General features: G+C 43.7%; 1 protein-coding gene across 1 annotated transcript; it reads left to right on the top strand.

Moving 5' to 3' along the window:
• On the top strand, positions 1-13,179 carry LOC107301028 (protein PML). The gene is made up of 8 exons (XM_015830301.1): positions 1-72; positions 2,563-3,041; positions 5,083-5,660; positions 7,332-7,369; positions 8,689-8,962; positions 10,243-10,301; positions 10,733-10,865; positions 11,815-13,179. The coding sequence occupies exons 1-8, from the start codon at positions 22-24 to the stop codon at positions 12,534-12,536; spliced, it is 2,334 nt and encodes a 777-aa protein (XP_015685787.1). The 5' UTR covers positions 1-21; the 3' UTR covers positions 12,537-13,179.
• The last annotated feature ends 5,511 nt before the right edge of the window (positions 13,180-18,690 follow it).

Here is an 18,690-nt window from a genome sequence, read left to right as displayed (position 1 = left end):
CCGCGTTGCTAACGAGCTGCGATGGCCGAAGAAGCCGCCTCGGCGCCGGAGCCGTCCGCCTCCCATTTGACGGTAAGCGTCGGGGAAGGTTTCCGCGGTTTGTTCCGAAGTAACGCGGAGGGCGGGCAACTCCGGAGCAGAGAGAGAGAGCAGAGACTTAATTGGGCCAGAATGCGGAACACTGCCCCCCAGTTTGGGGAGGGGGAGGGGGAGAGGAAGAAGCCCCCCCCCAAAAAAAAGACTTGGTCCCACCTAAGAGTCTTAAAAGTGGGACCTGCGGAGTGAGAGGGAAGACACTGGCTTTGGGAGGCAGGGGGCTGCCCCGTGGAGAAGGGCTCGTAAAGATCCGTGACCCCCCCCCCCATATTCAGCCTCTCCCCACCCAGTTTCCCTCCTTCCTTCTTTTCCACCACACCTTTATTTTCTTCCTTCACGGTTCTGCGCTTTTCCGGGTATGCCTCACCCGGAGCGTTTCAGGAGGAATCCGTGTCTTCCAGATCCGGCAGGACTACATGTCCCATGAAGCCCAGCCAGCATGGCCGGGGCCCAGAGGAGTGAGGGTCAGCCACAGTTGGAAAGCCAGACTTCACTTCTCTTCTTTAGTGAACGGGGTGGAAGCCAAACCAGACAGGAAATACAGGGGGTCCTCGGTTTACGACCACAACTGAGCCCAAAATTGTATGTTGCTAAGGGAAACGCTTGCTAAGTGGATTTTGCCCCGTTCTACGACCTTTTCTTGCCCCAGTTCTTAAGTGGATCGCTGCAGTTGTTAAATTAGCAACACGGCCGTTAAGGGGAATCACATGACCCCGGGACACTGCAAACGTCATAAGTACAAGTCAGTTTCCGAGCATCTGAATTTTAATCGTGATCCCTAGGATGCTGCAACGGTCGTAAGTGAGAAAAAACAGTCATAAGTCACTTTATTCTGTGCTACTGTAACTTTGAAACGGTCACTAAATGAAGTATTGTAAGTCGAGGACTACCTGTAGGAAGACATGAGCTAATTGTCAACAGAACTCCAAGGCAGGAGAGTTCCTTAAAGAACACATTTATTGGCTACAAAGTACAGGCACTTTCAAAAGTGAAACCAAGACTGAAGTTTCCCTCCAAAGGTTAATACAATGTTACAAAGTTAATTTCCCACCCCACTAATATGTCATAAATCACATTCCCCAATTAATTACTTTGGCGGGCTTCCTAGCAAAAGCGTCAGCAATGACCTTGGTTCCCACAGAACACTTCATTGTGTTCTAAAAAACTAAAAAATACTCATTTCCCCTCCGAACTCTGTGGCAACTGAAAACGAGGTGGAAATGGCTTCAGCCAAATTCGTTTGCAGGGTTGACACTAACTCTACTTTATTTTAAGGCTACATGAACAGAATCTTGCAGGTCTGAAGGTACGGGCTTCCTGCTTTAAGCAGGTTGATTTATTCAAGAGGTTCCTCCCTAATTTTATTCCTCTGACCAAAGAGCCACGGAGGGTTCCTGCCTCTCTTCTTTGATTGTAGCTTCCCTTCCCTTGGTCCCCCAAGGTCGCCCACGGGTTCCTTTACAATTATTGAGAGCTAGAGAAAGCAGTTGATACTGGACCATTGAGCTCAACCTCAGCCTCCTAAAGAGGAGTGGACTTCAACTCCCAGGAACCCCTTAGTGGCCTAGCCAGTTATCTGGGGGAATTCTGGGAGTTGAAGTCCACCCGGCTGAGGTTAAGAAACACTGGACAGATGGGTTGAAGATTTACTCTCCAGGACTTCTGGCAATCCTCCAGATTTCAACTCCCAGAATTCTCAGCTGGAGCCATGCTTGCTGGGGAATTCTGGGATTTGAAATCAACCAATCTGGAAGCTGCTGAGATTGGCCAAGATTGGGCGTAGAATTTCTACCGAAAGGTGAAGCCAAATCCACAGCGTTGGAAGGAAACCAAACAAGGAAGCTAATTCCAGTTGTGTTGTTAGGTCCCTTGTGTGCTTTTTGGTTTACAGTTGACTTTCTCCTCCCTCCTCGGAAAGAATGGAGGAAAAAAATTGTCTGATGGGAGGGGGCTGAAAAATGGACAAGTACTCCACCACGCCCAACTTCCTACACGTTCCAGCTAGCAGCGTTTCATTTCCTGCTTGTATATTATTCCATTTCAGTTGCATTCATTAAACTGAGTTGGGTTAATCTAGACCAGTGGTTCTCAACCTGTGGGTCGGGACCCCATTTGGGGTCGATCGACCATTTCACGTGGGTCGCCAAGCAAGGCTGTCCACCATTTTTTTGTCCGCCATTTTTTTCCCCTTTTCCGGCGGGTGCCTTACCTCCCTTGGGCTGGGCCAGCTGGTGGTCGGCCTTCTCCGTCTCTGCCGCTTGCCAGCTACGCCTCTGCCATCGCAGGGGGCGGAACCACGCATGCGTGGCGCTCCGGGGCAGGGAAAGTCCTCGACTTACGGCCGGTTGGGTAGTCCTCGACTTACGACCGGTTTAGTCCTCGACTTACGACCGGTTGGGGTCGCGGCATTAAAAAGGTTGAGAACCACTGATCTAGACATTCCTTTCACATCTTTTCCTTCCACAGGAGATGAATGAGGAGTTACAGTTCCTCCTATGTGACAGATGCCACTCAGAGGTCCCACACCCCAAACTCCTGCTCTGCCTTCACAATCTCTGCTCCCTGTGCCTTGAAGAAAAGCCGCCCGATCTCTGTGTCATCTGTGGAACTCCGTACGTCCACCTTGCAGAGACCCCTGAAAAGCAGGATAACGTGTTCTTCGCCAACCTCCAAGTCAATTTTGATCTCTACCAGAAGGTCACTGGGAGCAAAGAGTCGGTTTGTAACAACTGTAGGAAAGAGGCAGAGTTTTGGTGTTTCAGCTGCAAAGAGTTCCTTTGCCTCTTGTGCTTTCGAAGCCACCAGAGATATCTGAAGAAAGAGAGTCACGAAGCCAGGCCGCTGAAGGACTTCCAGGCAGAATCTTGCAAGGAATTCCTTTCAACCATCAGAATGCCCAACAACATGTTTTGTTCCAAGGAGGGACACAGCAGCCAAATATTAAGGTAGGTTGTCCATCTATGCTTCATTCTCAAACTGGAGAACCTCTTTTAAGCCACCACCCTGTTGCCCACTGGCTGGCCTTCCTGTCTGCCCAAAAGCTGATGGTTTTAGAATCTGGAGCAAGAAGCAGTGAGCTTTGTGGCTCCAACAGAAATCTGGAGCGAGGCCTAGAGAAGCTTTGAGCTAACTAGCTAAGATAGAACAAAACGATGGGAAGAAGAGAAGTGGCCCCAGCTCTAATGAAATAAGTCCCAGTTGGGTTTCAAGGACACTCCGCACGATTTGGAGAATACGTCCCAGTTCATACAACATTCTGTGGCGTAAGGCAATGAGTGAATAGCCTCCGAAGCAAAGTTTCAGGAAATAGATAGAGAGCCTTTATTGTCATTTTTTTTTTTACTGTGGGCACAATGGCACACATTAAAAATGAAATTTAGTTGCCTGCTCTCAAATTGTACACATACATAACCCAATGATTTCTCATTCTTGCAGATGAGTCTCCAATTTCTCATGAGGGAAGCAGCTTAGCTTGGACAATCATGAATCTGGATATTTCTTTAGGGACAATTGTTCAAGCCTTGTTGGATTGAACTAGGCCAGGGGTAGGCAACCTTGGCTCTTTTATGACTTGTGGACTTCAACTCCCAGAATTCCTGAGTTGGCCAAGCTGGCTCAGAAATTCTGGGAGTTGAAGTCCATGAGTCATAAAAGAGCCAAGGTTGCCTACTCCTGAACTAGGCCAATCTCTGCTTAGATAGAGCCGTGAATCCCACTTCTATTCTCCATCTGCTCCTCCTAGCACAGGGGTAGGCAACCTTGGCTCTTTTATGACTTGTGGACTTCAACTCCCAGAATTCCTGAGCCAGCATGGCTTAGCATGGAAACCTCTCCATTTCTCCTCAGCATGGCTGGCTCAGGAATTCTGTGGAGTTGAAGTCCACGGGTCATAAAAGAGCCAAGGTTGCCTACCCCTGTCTTAGGAAGACATTTCTCCCAATCTTCCATGGTGTAAATAGTGCATTTCCTCCATAGTTTTAATCTAGTAGTTTCAAATATTACTCAACAGGTAAAATGGTTTTGTCCTCTTTAATGGGATTGTGACATTGCTTGAAGGTGCTCAGGTTTCTAACGTGACTTGACTGGGTGCTAAAGACCCAGTTTTGAGATACCCGTGCAAATGAAGTGACCGGGGATGGACAGCAGCTCCAGTCAAAAATCATATAAGATTCATATATGGTTAGAAAAGATGATTAAAATGCAGATAGAATTTAAATCTGAACTGTTTCTACTAGGAATACTAGGATCTAATTATGGAAAAGAGAATGAATACTTAATATTACATGTATTAACAGCTGCGAGAATAGTATTTGGCTTTGCCCAATTTTGGAAAAATGAAAAGCTACCATCCGACCAGATTATTATTACAAAAATATTGGAATGTGCAGAAATGGATAGACTAACTTTAGAAATCAAAGAGAAAGAAGACACAATTTATTTTAAAACTTGGGAAAAATTCTACCAATGGTTAGCAAGACGACAGAATGAGAAAAGGCTATGAAATTAAATAGGGTAAATGATACTTTTTATTCAACGTTTATGTTATCTGATTGTTCTGAATATTTTTACATTTTCAAATTTACGTATAAGTAATTATAATTAATAAGCAGTATATCAGTATTCATAAGTAATAATATTCAATTAGTAATATACTATTAATGGTTTAGCAATTATTGTTATTTTTAGAATGAATGATATGTATTGGTTAATTTCTCATTCTTATGATTTGTGATAAATTTATCTTGACATAGCATTATATTAATTACTGACATTCAATATGTATACCCAGATGACAGTCTGCTTGCTAAAGCGTTGATTTATTGTTGGGGGTAACCCCATTATTGTACCTATCCCTACCTTTGGTTTAACCCTTGTTTTCTACCCTATGTTATACCCTACCTATTCTATTCCCTCCCCACCCTTAAAAAATCCAATAATACACACACACACACATAAATCATATGCTTTGCCTTTCTTGATCCCCAGCCTCTACTGCAAGCAATGTTCTCAACCTATGTGTGCCATTTGCACCCTACTGGACAGCAAGCACCTGGGTCAACATTGTGACATCAGCCAGGAAATACAATGCAAGCAAGAAGAATTGCAAAACATGAGCACAGAGCTGAAGGAGAAGAAGAACACTTACGACGAAACCTACAGCAGCCTTGAGGAACTGGCGAGAGACATGGAACAGTTGAGGAACGAGATGACGGAGCTGATCCAGCAGAAGATAGAGCAGATGATCCAGTGGCTGAGAGAAAAGAGAAAAGGATTCTTAGCCGAAGTAGAAGCCCATCATAGCCACCAAGTGCAAGAGGTAAACAAGAAGCTGCAGGAGACGGACGGAGTGGTCCAGAGAATTACATCCAGCCAGAGGTTGGTGGAGAAGTTGCAACTCTACGCTTCTAGCCAGGAGGTGTTGGAGATGCATCCTTTCCTCAAAATGTCCATGGTGGACCTCAAGAAGAAGCAGCCATCTTCGGTAAGGGGAATCGAAATGAGGACTTTCCTGGAAATCAAGGCCCAACTTCAAACTTTGCTCGACAGAGTGACAAAAAACGAAGGTAAGGTTTTGCAAAGATACGCAGGCAGTCCTCGGTTTACAACCGCCATGGGGATTTCTGTTGCTAAGCAATGCATTTATGAAGCGAGTCATCAGGGAACTGGGTCCAATTTTAGGATTCTTTCTACCACAGTCATTAAAGGGACCCCTGTGGTCTTTAAGTGAATCTGGCTTGCCCCACTGACTTTGCTCGTCGGAAGCCACCCAGAGGCGTCGGAGACGAGATGGGGGGCTAATAAATTTCACAATCAATAAATAAAACTAGGAAAGACGCAAATGGAATTTATGGCAGTTGACCGCAGGATGCAGCCAACTGCCAAAAATGTGAGCTGGTTGCCAAGCACCCAAAGTACGACCACATGATCGTGGGAATGGTTGTAACTTTGAGAACGGGTAATAATAATAATAATAATAATAATAATAATAATAATAATAATAATAATAATAATAATAAAGTTGGAAGGGACCTTGGAGGTCATCTAGTCCAATCCCCTGCTCAGGCAGGAAACCCTGTACCATTTCAGATAAATGGTTGTCCCGTCTCTTCTTAAAAACATCCAGTGCTGGAGCATTCAGAGCTTCTGGAGGCAGGTTGTTCCACTGGTTAATTGTTCTAACTGTCAGGAAGTTTCTCCTTAGTTCTAGGTTGCTTCTCTCCTTGATTAGTTTCCATCCATTGCTTCTCGGCCTGCCTTCAGGCGCTTTGAGGAATAGCTTGACTCCCTCTTCTTTGGGGCAGCCCCTGAGATATTGGAATACTGCTATCATGTCACCCCTGGTCCTTCTCTTCATTAAACTAGACATACCCAATTCCAGCAACCGTTCCTTATATGTTTTAGCCTCTAATCGTCTTTGTTGCTCTTCTCTGTACTCTTTCTAAGAGTCTCAACATCTTTTTTACATTTTTCCAGGGCCGTTTTAACTTTAAACCATCATTAACCTGGAGTAGTAACTGGGTTCCCTATTTTGCGAGAGAAAATGGGGTGGCCTTACTTGGGGGAACACAGAGACCCACACAACCGTGGAGTTGGCTGCCCCCAGGAGAACACCTCCCCTGCCTATTTTTATAATGTTTTTATCATGTTAAAGCTTTTATATTAATTCTGATTTTAATGTTGAGTTGATTGCTTCTATTTTACGTCAGCCAGAGCCCTTCTCTGAGAGGGGGGGGCAGGTTAAAAATACTTTATATAAATAAATAGATAAACAAACAAACAAACAAACATGGAGGCTCGTGGCTACTCCTAGTAGACCGATCTTTGCGCAACCAGTTCTTTCCCAGAGGATCTGGAGCTACAAACCAACACCAGGTGCCAGTTTAATAGTGCCTTTTAAGAGGCTAGCCCAACTTTGGCAACTTTAAGACTGTGGACTTCAACTCCCAGAATCCCCCAGCCAGCCATGCTGAGGTATTCTGGGAGCAGAAGTCCACAAGTCTTAAAGTTGCCAAGTTTGGAGACCCCCCTGGGCTAGAGTCCTGGCATGGAACGACTTTAGTAATTCTGGCTGAATTTAATCTATTATCGCTCTTTCCAAGGTCCCAAACACCTAGCTTTCTGGATGAGACCATGTTGGCATAAACCAGCAGAAACTGTAGAATGATGTTTTTATGACTGTGTCTTTCATTCTACTGCCCAGTTTTCTAACCCTTTGGTTTTTCTGTCTTCTTCAGAAGCCGATCCAGCTAAAGCTCAAACAGAGCCTCCAGAGGTGAGAAGGCTTGCATGGGTATCTTATATACAGACGGCATGTTACCCTGTGGCAGCTCAAAGTCAGGAGCCTTTGTCAAGGAATTTAAGGTTTTTAAGAAGAGATTGGATGACCGTTTGTCTGAAATGGTGCAGGGTCTCCTGCTTGAGTAGGGGGTTGGACTAGAAGACCTCCAAGGCCCCTTCCAACTCTGAATTTGTTTGTTAAAAGGCCTAGGTTTTGTGAGTTACGGCACATGTTATCAGATGGAAATGTTATTGCCAATCAAAATATTAAGACATCAGCGTTGGCCCTGAAAATGAAGATTCAGGTTTTGTACTAGACTGTGTAAATTCCTGTATAGGTGGTAACAGAATAACAGGACAGCAGACTAACAGAGCTAGAAGGGACCTTGGAGGTCTTCTAGTCCAACCCCCTGCTCAGGCAGGAAACCCTATGCCATTTCAAACAAGTGGTTGTTCAATCTCTTCTTAAAAACTTCCAGTGGTTTTTGACTTATAAGCACAACTGAGCCCAGAATTTCTGTTGCTAAGTGAGATATTGGTTAAGTGAGTTTGGCCCCATTTTACGACCTTTCTTGCCCCGGTTGTTAAGGGAACCACTGCAGTTGTGAAGTTAGTACCGCGGTTGTTAAGTGAACCCAGCTTTCCCCATTGACTTTGCCGGTCAGAAGATTGCAAAAGGGCATCGCCTGACCCTGGGGCCACTGACCCAGTGGCCAAAGCATCCCAATTTTGATCACGTGACCACGGGGATACTGCCAAGGTCAGTGATGGCGAACCTTTTAGAGACCGAGTGCCCAAAAACTGGCCCCGCCCCTGCTCCACCCNCCCCGCCTGCCCACAGGACCACTCACCGCCTCCAGGGCCCGCTACAGATCGCCCAGGCAGCCCAGCAGCACTATGGTGGTCACGCCCTCTGCCCGCGCCCTGCAGCATCAACTGTGCACGATGGGATGTGAGGGCAGAGTCTTGTCTACGCTGCCTGGCTGCCATGTCTTTGGCTGCGCTGCTCCGCGTGGGCCACGCTCGGGGGTGACTCTCCTTCAGGGGGGCTGCTGGAGTGGAGGGGGTCACGGGGGAAGCAAGGCTGGGGCAACCGCACGTGTGCCCACAGAGAGGGTTCCGAGTGCCACCTCTTGCACCCGTGCCATAGGTTCGCCACCACTGGCCAAGGTCATAAGTGTAAAAAACGGTCATGTCACTTTTTTTAGTGCCGTTGTAGCTTTGATCAGTCACTAAACGAATGGTTGTAAGTTGAGAATTACCTGTACCAAGATACAGGTGAATATCATCATGGCTTTTTTTTTTTCCTTCTAGGAACTTTTCGGAAAGTCACCGCTCAAAAGGAAAAACGCTGAAGGGGAAACAAACACTGACAGCTATCCAAAAATTCTCAAAATTGAGCCATTAACTGATGAGGAATGGAATGCTTCCGCCGTAGCGTCTTGCAGCTGTTTGATGATGAATGAACCAGGGACCAGTTATGGATCCACCAGTGGTGGCTTTGTCTCAAGAAGTCAAGGGAGCCTCAACAAAAACCCAGATGACGGTCCAGGGATTGCTGATGGCTGCTCAGATTTATCTGATCCAGGTAGCGTTGTATCCAGGATGCTTCGTCTTGAAATTTCAAGAGCATTTCAGTTCATGCATAAAATAGAAACTCTTTTTTTGGAGGTGTGAAGGACAGTTTCTTTTCTGGGTGAGGTTCATTCCAAGGAAGGCCTGAGATAAAGCTGCCATGATACAATGATTGATGAAAAGACCTTTTGATTATTTAAAGGAGCAGTTATCAATGCCTTATAAAAATGGCAAGTAACAGATTATTTATTGGTGTCCCTGCCTTTATTATGTTTATAAATAATTCGGCAAACATACTTAATACTCCTTCCTCCGCCTATTTTTCCCTAAAAAAACAACCTTGTGAGGTGGGCTTTCATGCCTAAGGTGAGACTAGAACTCACCTGGCCTCCTGGTGTCTACCTGTAATGCAAGCTTACATTACCCCAAAGCATTTTTTTTTAAAAAAGGAGGAAGAGATAGAGTAGGCGTTAATTTGAAAAAAAAATATTGGCTAAGTTGAACTTGACCCCTGTTTGATGGTCCTTCATATAATTCTCTGAACCCAAAGAGATCTAAGTTTGGTTTGAAATGATTCAGAGGAGATATGGCCAACCAATATTCCATATATTTTAAGATGATCAGTGGTAATATTCCTTGAAACTATTTTTTTTTTTAAAAAGGATCTGTATGATCTAGAGACTATCCTAAATTATTCACTTGAGAAATTGTACTTCAGTTATTACCTGCCTCAAATTCCCCTTCTCACTTCTCTGCATGGGAGTCCTAGTTTACTTATGGATGCCAGAGAAATTGTGGCATTTGAAGACTCTTAGTAGCTAAGTAGATGGAAGGAAAGAGAAGAAGAGAACAACCAGCAGGTAGATCAGGCCCAGAATTCCTCAGCCAGTGTGCCTGGTTGAGGAATTCTGGGAGTTGAAGTCCACAAGTCGTAAAAGGACCAAGTTTGAACACCCCTGAGGTAGATAGACCTAAGTACAGGACCAATGAGGCCCTTTTAAAAGGCCTGGAGGACTACGTTAGGGACCTGCCGGAGAAGGTCCATCTATGTCACGGGTGTCAAATTCGCCATGTGACATGTTGCAACATATTGCAACTTTTTTTTGCATTGCCGGAGCTGGGATGGGCATGGCCTCCATATGATGCAACCGGTCTGTGGGCTGGCATTTTGACACCCCTGATCTATGTGGTCACTAAGACTTGATGCTGACTTGATGGAACGTTGTCATAGAAGTAGCTTTTCATTGTGATTTCATTGTGGCTGTTCCTTCACTTTTGTCCTTTCTTTGGCAGAAGAGGACTCCTCAATGAACGTTTCTTCAGAAGAAGAATCCACTGAGGACGAAACCGGGGTGAGGGCATAGTCTCCTAGTTCCAGAATGCCACCTCCTTGGCATTCTCCTCATGAGTTTCTGCCCCGATGATTTGTAGACCAACAAATTTGAGGACACCTATCTGTGCCACCTCAAGAAATGATTCACGGATCCTCCTTTCACTGTGTTGACTGGGATAGCAGTATCTCAACTGACCGAGTCATAGATGGGGAAAACAGGTTATTTGGCCCGTTTCATATGATTTCTTCTCGTGAAAGGGAGATCTTAACTTCAATTTATTTACTGCAATATATCTGTTGGTTCTTGAAGTTGTTATAAGACTCTTCCCTTGACAATTGAGCTTCATGGTTCAATTCTTCCACTTTTTACCAAATTATCATGATAGAGGGGACAAGTCAAATAGTTCTGGATCTCCAGAGCATCACACTGCTTGTTCATCTTTTTTGCAGGCCTCAGTCTTGCCCCTGGACATCAATCCTACATCACCAGTTGGCCAGAAAAGCCCAATGAAGTATCCATGCAGCACATCTGAAGATCTTAGCTTGGAGTCCAAAATCATATTCTTTGACCTCAAGTTTCTGTGTAAGTGGCCTTTGTCTCCAGGATATTTCTGATCATATGTATCCTGGGAGCCAAATGTGGTCATCTTTGCCTGAAGTAGGTCAACCCAATCTTCTGTTTCCTAGAATGACCTGTAACCACAAAGTGTGAGTGATCCCATCACCTCACCCATTTTTGAATTTGAATTTGAATTTTTGAATTTTATTATATTTATACCCCGCCCTTCTCCCGGAGGACTCAGGGCGGCTTACAGCCAGTTCAAAAACAACTAATACAATACAATACAAAATTTAAGAAAATGGCCTCGCAGGGGTGCAGGTATCCCCAGAAGACTCCATCATTGGTTCTTCTTCAGTTGTTTCTGTAGAGGAATGTTCTTACTACATGTTGGGTCTCAAAAGTTGATCACAATCTTTTTTTATTTAGCACCCAAGAAGAAATTTTCAGTATTATTTGCTCTTTCAGCATTTATCTCTTTTCCTCCCTGCTCCCTAGTACAGGTAGTCCTTGAGTTATGACCACAATCGAGCCCAGCATTTATGTTGATAAGTGAGAAACCTGTTAAGCGAGTTTTGCCCTGTTTTACAATTTTTCTTGCTAAATTTCTTAAGAGAATCACTGCAGTTGTTAAGTTAGTAACATGGTTGCTAAGTGAATCTGGACTCTCCCTTGACTTGTCAGATGGTCGCAAAAGGGAATCACGTGACTGCAACCGTCATAAATGTGAGTCAGTTGTCAAGCATCCAAATGTAAATCACATGACCGTGGGGAGGCTGCAATGGTCATAAGTGTGAAAAGTGATCATAAGTCACTTTTTTCAGTGCTGCTGTAACTTCAAACGGTCACCAACTATGCTGTTGTAAGTTGAGGACTACCTGTATTCTTATTTTTGCTAGGTATGAGAAACATTTTAAGATACATAACTTTCATCCATCAGCCCAGTCCAATGAAGTCTCTCTTTTCATTGCAGCAGGAAATATCCTTCACCTGGTCGCGCTTGGAAAAGAAATTCTCACTTTCAGTGTCAAGATTTCTTGCCTCAAAAACACAGATGACAAAGTCTGTGTGGATGGACTGGATGAGTTCCTCGAGTATCTCAGCACCCTCCATAGGCCCATTTTTGTGGGATACAAGTTATGGTCCATGCAACTCCCTGCTCTGCTTGATGCCCTTCGAAAGATCAACAAGGAAAAACAGTTTGAAGAGTCCATCTTTGGTTTCCTGGATGTTTTGCCCTTCATCAGAGAGAAATTCCCTGAAAACCCAAATTATACACTGAAAAAATTAGTCAAGATGTATCGTCAGAGACAGTTGGACTGCACCAAGGCAGGTGACTGTGCCTTAGCTCTGAAGGAGTTCTGTACCTTCTTGAAAATTAACCCCGTGACCCCAAAAAAGCAGGTAATTGCCTGTTCCAGCTTCAGATGTTACTCCTCCCTTCAACCTCTCTGGGAGAAGAAAGTCCTCACCCAGCCCTCCAGGCGGACTTTGGCCCTACACAACATCTCCCTTCTCAAACTGCAGTCTATCTATCAAAACGACCCCGAGAAAGGGCTAAAGAAACTCTGCAGGCATTTGAACGCCAAACGGAGGACGGGCGAGAAAAAAATTCAGAGGTTGAGCAAGATCCGCAGCTATTTCCAAAGCCTCCCATCGTCATCTCAATGTTCTTCACTTCCACAGATTTGTTAAGCGACACTCTCATTTTTTATGGGATTAAGTCACCCCTCTGTACACAAGGGGATTACCTTGAAGTAAAACCACACAGGCTGGCTGGTACATTTGGCCAAAGAGTCTCTGACATTTCTGTGACTTGAGTTTGCATAGACCGCATCATCATGTTTTATGGAATCCACCAAATAGGGTTATTAGGTTGGTGCATTATGCTACGCCATGAGCCTTGATTTACAAACCACAATGTGACAAAGTCACACAGGACAACACCGTGCACACTGCACTATGGCTTAAGAAGGCAATGATTCAATCCAACCCAAAAGGCCATCTCCATCCATTTTAGTTTTTCTCGAGGGATTCTTTGCTTATAGAGATGAAATAATTGATGATATGAAATCTGAATGTCCACCACAAAAGCTCAGCTAGTGTTTTAAGAAGCTGAGAACCTCTTCGGTTGTAGTTGGGTGAACCTCAACTACCAGCAGCTCCAAAAAAAACAAACCCTAGTAAGTAAGAAGAAAAGCCAGAAATCATAGTTAGCAATATCTGTAATGTCACTTCTGTTGTTTTTTTCTAGTTAATCTGCCTTCCAATCTAAGAAATCTCATGATATATTTTACATATAGATTAAATGCAATGACCATAAGTTGCAATAAAGTTATAATACCAACAACATCCTGTGTGAAGTCCCAGACTAAGTTTGCTCCTGATCAACCTCTTTCCCCTCTCAAAATCTAGTTGGTCACTTGGAATCTGTAAGTATCTGGGTTGTTTTCTAGGTCAAGCCTCTATCCTCAAAATTACATATTGGGAATGTGAGATTATTAAGAACAGACTCCTTCAACAGACTCCTTTTTCTACCATCAATGCAAACCCATAAAGCTATATTATCCTCTTCTCCATTAAGTCCAACCCCATGCTTAGGCAGGAAACCCTATACCATTTCAGACAAATGGCTGTCCAGTCTCTTCTTGAAAACTTCCAGTGTTGGAGCATTCACTGATTCTGGAGGCAGGTTGTTCCACTGGTTAATTGTTCTAACTGTCAGGAAGTTTCTCCTTAGTTCTAGGTTGCTTCTCTCCTTGCTTAGTTTCCAGCCGTTGCTTCTTGTTCTGCCTTCAGGCGCCTTGGAAAATAGCTTGACTCCCTCTTCTTTGGGGCAGCCCCTGAGATATTGGAACACTGCTATCATGTCCCCCCTCATCCTTCTCTTCGTTAAACTAGACATACCCAATTCCAGCAGCCGTTCCTTATATGCTTTAGCCTCCAGTCCCCTAATCATCTTTGTTGCTCTTCTCTGTACTCTTTCTAGAGTCTCAGCATCTTTTTTGCATCGCGGTGACCAAAACTGGATGCAGTATTCCAAGTGTGGCCTTACCAAGGCATTGTAAAGTGGTATTAACACTTCACGTGATCTTGATTCTATCCCTCTGTTAATGCAGCCTAGCACTGTGTTGGCCTTTTTGGCAGCTGCAGCACACTGCTGGCTCATATTTAGGTGATTGTCCACTATGACTCCGAGGTCCCTCTCACAGTTACTGCTATTGAGCAAGGTACCCCCAATACTATACCTGTGCATTTGGTTTTTCTTGCCTAAATGTAGACCCTTGCTTTTTTCACCATTGAATTTCATTTTGTTACATAGTGCCCAGTGTTCAAGTCTGTCCAGATCCCTCTGTATCCTAAGCCTGTCTTCTGGAGTGTTGGCCATTCCTGCCAGCTTGGTGTTGTCTGCAAATTTGATGAGTTCCCCATCTATCCCCTCGTCCAAATCGTTGATGAAGATGTTGAAGAGCACTGGGCCCAGAACAGAGCCCTGGGGCACCTCACTATATACTTCCCTCCATGTAGATGCGGTTCCATTGAGGACCACACGCTGAGTACGGCCAGTCAGCCAGCTACGGATCCATCTGGTGGTGATGCTGTCTACCCCCGGTCTACCCCACATTTTTCTATTTCTAACAATTTGTTCCTCTTCTTACATATAAATCTTTATTTCTATATATACATATGTATTTTTCTATACAATATCTAATTCATTTCTCTATTTATTAACCTAAAGTTATATGTATTTCTATCTTAACACTAGAGTATAACCTGGACAGTCCTCCTTGATTCACACCAATAGTAGAATTTGTCCCAGATTTTGAAGAAATCTGACTCAGTCTTGTCCTTCATTTCCATTGTGAGCCTGTCCATATCGGCACACGATAATATTTTGTATAAAATCTCTTCTTCTGTAGAGGTTCCTTTATTCCTCCAACTTTGTGCATACGCCAATCTAGCAGCAGTGAGAATGTGTAGCATCAGGAAAATATTCCTTTGTCGTATTTCTATGTAGTTATGCCCAATAGGAAAAGTTCTGGTTTTAGCTCTATCTCTTATCATTAATATTTTATCCAGCCATTTTTTTTTATCTTATTCCAAAAATCACAAGCATTTGGGCATTCCCACCACATATGGTAGTAGGTCCCTGTTGCCAATTTGCATTTCCAGCATGTAGATCAGGGGTAGTCAACCTGGGCTCTTTTATGACTCGTGGACTTTAACTCCCAGAATTCCTGAGCCAGCATGGCTGGCTCAGGAATTCTGGGAGTTGAAGTCCACGAGTCATAAAAGAGCCCAGGTTGACTACCCCTGATGTAGATGAAAGGTTTGGACCCATTTTAACTAACCTTATGGGTGGGAGATGCCATCTATAAAACATTTTGTAGAGATTTTCCTTGTAGGAGGTGGCCAAGGTAAGCTTCCTGTTTCTTGTCCATAATTCTTGCCAGATGTGCAGATCAAAATTAAGACCGAGATCCCTGCTCCATGTTAGCATGGTTTCTTTCACCTGCTCCTCATACATTGCCTGATCTAGCAGATAGTGGTATAGTTTTTTAATCATCTTATCCTCAGTTCCTAATAATATTTTATCCAGCCCTGTCGGCTCTATTTTTATACCCAACTCTTTTTTATCTTTTCAATATCTTGACTGTAATTGAAGATATGCCCACCATTCTAATTCTATCCCTTCATCTTGTAGATTTTTCCTAGATTTCAGTTCCCCTTTCTCATCCAATACATTTTTATATGTTATAACTTTCCCTAATTGTATAAACTTTGGGTGCATATGCATTTCTAATGTTGAAATCCAGCTAGGGACTTGTATATAATTTGGTTGCCAAGTTTTAACCCATATGTCTATTAGAGCTCGTCTGATGTAGTGCCTCCAAAAGTATTTGTGGGCCTTATATTTCTGATCCCATAACATGGCATGCCATCCTATCTGCAAATCATGACCTTCCAGACTTAATAGTCTCCTGTTTTTCAATAGTATCCAATCCCGCACCCATAATAATACTATGGCCCTTTCCTTCAAATCTTGCAGTAATTTTAATTTGATCCTTGCTTTTTTCCCTTGCCAAATAAATTTGAGTATGATTTGATTAAAGTTTTGAAAGAATTTCTTATCTAATTTAATGGGTATGCATTGAAACAAAAATAAAAGTTTAGGTAGCACTTTCATTTTGATTAGGGCAATTCTACCCATAAAAGAGAGCTGCAGGTCGGTCCAAATATCTAAGTCAGTTTTAATCTGTTCCATTAATTTATCATAATTATCTCTTTTAAGTGTAGCACATCTAGCTGTTAGTTGTATCCCTAAATATTTTCTTCGTGGTCTAGATGCCTATTCTGTCAACTAATTCATTTTTCTGTGTTTTAGTCATGTTCTTAACAAGCATTTTAGTTTTTTCTTTATTTATCTTTAGGCCTGCTATTTCCCCATATTTACTCAGTACTTCCATCAATCTTGTCCCTGATTGTATTGGCTCTTTGATTATGAAAACAAAAACAAGATTGTCTGCAAAGGCTTGCATTTTAAACATTTGAGAGAATTAGAGATCAGGAAACTAGACAAGTAGAAAGACTTAGTGAGTAGTTAGTACCTCCAAGGACAGTACAAACAATAATGGTGATAATGGGCAACCTTGCCTTGTGCCTTTTTGAATTTGGAAGCTTTCAGTTGTTTCTCCGTTAATTATTACTTTGGCTGCCTGTTTGGAATAGATTGATTTAAACATATTTATAAAATTCTCCCCAAAGTCCATATACACCAATTGATTGAGCATAAAATCCCATTTCACGTTGTCGAATGCTTTTTGTGAATCAAGAAAAATTAAACCAATTTATTTTTCAGTGTGGACCTCAAATACTCCAATACATCCAAAACAATCCTAACATTATTTCTTATGTATCTTTTAGATAAGAAACCATTTTGATCTGAGTGTATAAAATCTACTAGGAATCTTTCAAGTCTTTGAGCCATTACGGCCATAAAAATCTTATAGTCCGAATTTAGTAATGAGATGGGCCTATAATTTTTAATAAGCATCAGGTCTGAGTTTAATCAGTCAATTTCAACTTCTCGCGGAAAAAAAAGATCTTGCAAAGTTGGATTGATTGAACTTTTTAGTCCCACCCAGTCTGCCGTTACCATGGCAGCCACGCCCACCCAATGGGCCACACCCAGCCAGTGGGCCACACCCACCCGGCACTGGACGATGCATAAGTGGGTTTTGGGTTGCAATTTGGGCACTCGGTCTCTAAAAGGTTCGCCATCACTGCCTTATATTTTACAACAATCAATATTCACCATAAGCTTATCAATAGATATAGTTAATGCAGAAGTCCATAGTTTCGAAAAATTCAATGGGTATATGTAATTTTTCTCCCAGGTTATACTCACAATTTCCTCATATGATTTTTCCCCAGTAGTTACTTTCAAATCTTAAGATCAAGAATTTCTACACAAATATCTATTTAACACTTGCAAACAAGACTAAATATGCTTTGAAGTCACAGGCTAGTTATTTCCCCCCTTACCCCCCCTTCCTAGGGCTATTCTCTGTTCAAAGGTTGCTTCTCTCCTTGATGAGTTTCCATCCATTCTTTCTTGTGCCTAAGAAGCACCATCTCACTAAATGATGCTTCTTGGTTTTGTTTTGTTTTTTATCAGGTCTTCCTTTGCCCAACGTTTCCCTGGCATCCAGCTGGAGAAACGGGGACAGGTGGCGTGGGGTGGGGGGTGGGGGTAGGAGAGGAAAGTGAGGTGGGGGGGTATGGAAACAGCTCAGAAAACCTCTGAAGATCTTATGGCCCAGTCTTTCCCCAAGCCATCTCCTCCCTGGGTCGCCCCATTCAGACGCCTCTTGAAAAAAAGAAAATAGGGGTCTTTGGGTGAGCATCTTCAAAAGGTGGGGGAGGGGCCCAGCTTTCTTCTAAAGATGAAAGAGGGTCTACAAAAGTTAGATGGTTCGAATGTTTCCAGAAGGTGCCCCAATGCTTCTAGGTTAACAGGGGCAAACGATTTAAAATGCGCCTTCTGTTTTTTCAGTTAGACCAGTGATGGCGAACCTTTTAGAGACCGAGTGCCCAAACTGCAACCCAAAACCCACTTATGCATCGTCGGGTGCTGGGTGGGTGTGGCCCATTGGCTGGGCATGGCTGCCGTGGTAACGGCAGACTGGGTGGGACTAAAAAGTGCAATCAATCAATTCCAACTTTGCAAGAACTTTTTTTTTCCCCGCGAGAAGTTGAAATTGACTGATTGATTGGACCTTTTTTTTTTTTTGCACACGGCGGCGGAGGCCTAAAGCGAAAAGGTTTTATAAAACCCAGCTGAAGGCCTAGGACTGGGGCGACGGCGCGAGTGCCCACAGAGAGGGCTCTGAGTGCCGCCTCTGGCACCCGTGCCATAGGTTCGCCACCACTGAGTTATTCATTCCCTTTTTCTCAATGGGGAATTCATTGTGCCCGTTGGCCTCTGAGCTGTGAATTTGGGCAGAAATCTCAGATCCCAGAAGTTCATGGAAAGAGGGTGATGGAGGGATGTGGACCTTCCTTCCTTCCTTCCTTCCTTCCTCCCTCCCTTCTCTTTCCCTCCCTCCATCTTTCCTTCCTCCTTTCCCTCCTTTCTCTTTCCCTCCCTCCATCTTTCCTTCCTCCTTTCCCTCCTTTCTCTTTCCCTCCCTCCATCTTTCCTTCCTCCTTTCCCTCCTTTCTCTTTCCCTCCCTCCATCTTTCCTTCCTCCTTTCCCTCCCTTCTCTTTCCCTCCCTCCATCTTTCCTTCCTCCTTTCCCTCCTTTCTCTTTCCCTCCCTCCATCTTTCCTTCCTCCTTTCCCTCC

Source organism: Protobothrops mucrosquamatus, unplaced genomic scaffold, assembly GCF_001527695.2.
Source record: "Protobothrops mucrosquamatus isolate PMUCROS unplaced genomic scaffold, P.Mucros_1.0 scaffold_242, whole genome shotgun sequence".
Classification (NCBI taxonomy): Eukaryota; Metazoa; Chordata; class Lepidosauria; order Squamata; family Viperidae; genus Protobothrops; species Protobothrops mucrosquamatus.
The sequence above is the reverse complement of the archived record's forward strand: the minus strand, read 5'-3'. Positions and strand labels throughout refer to the sequence as shown.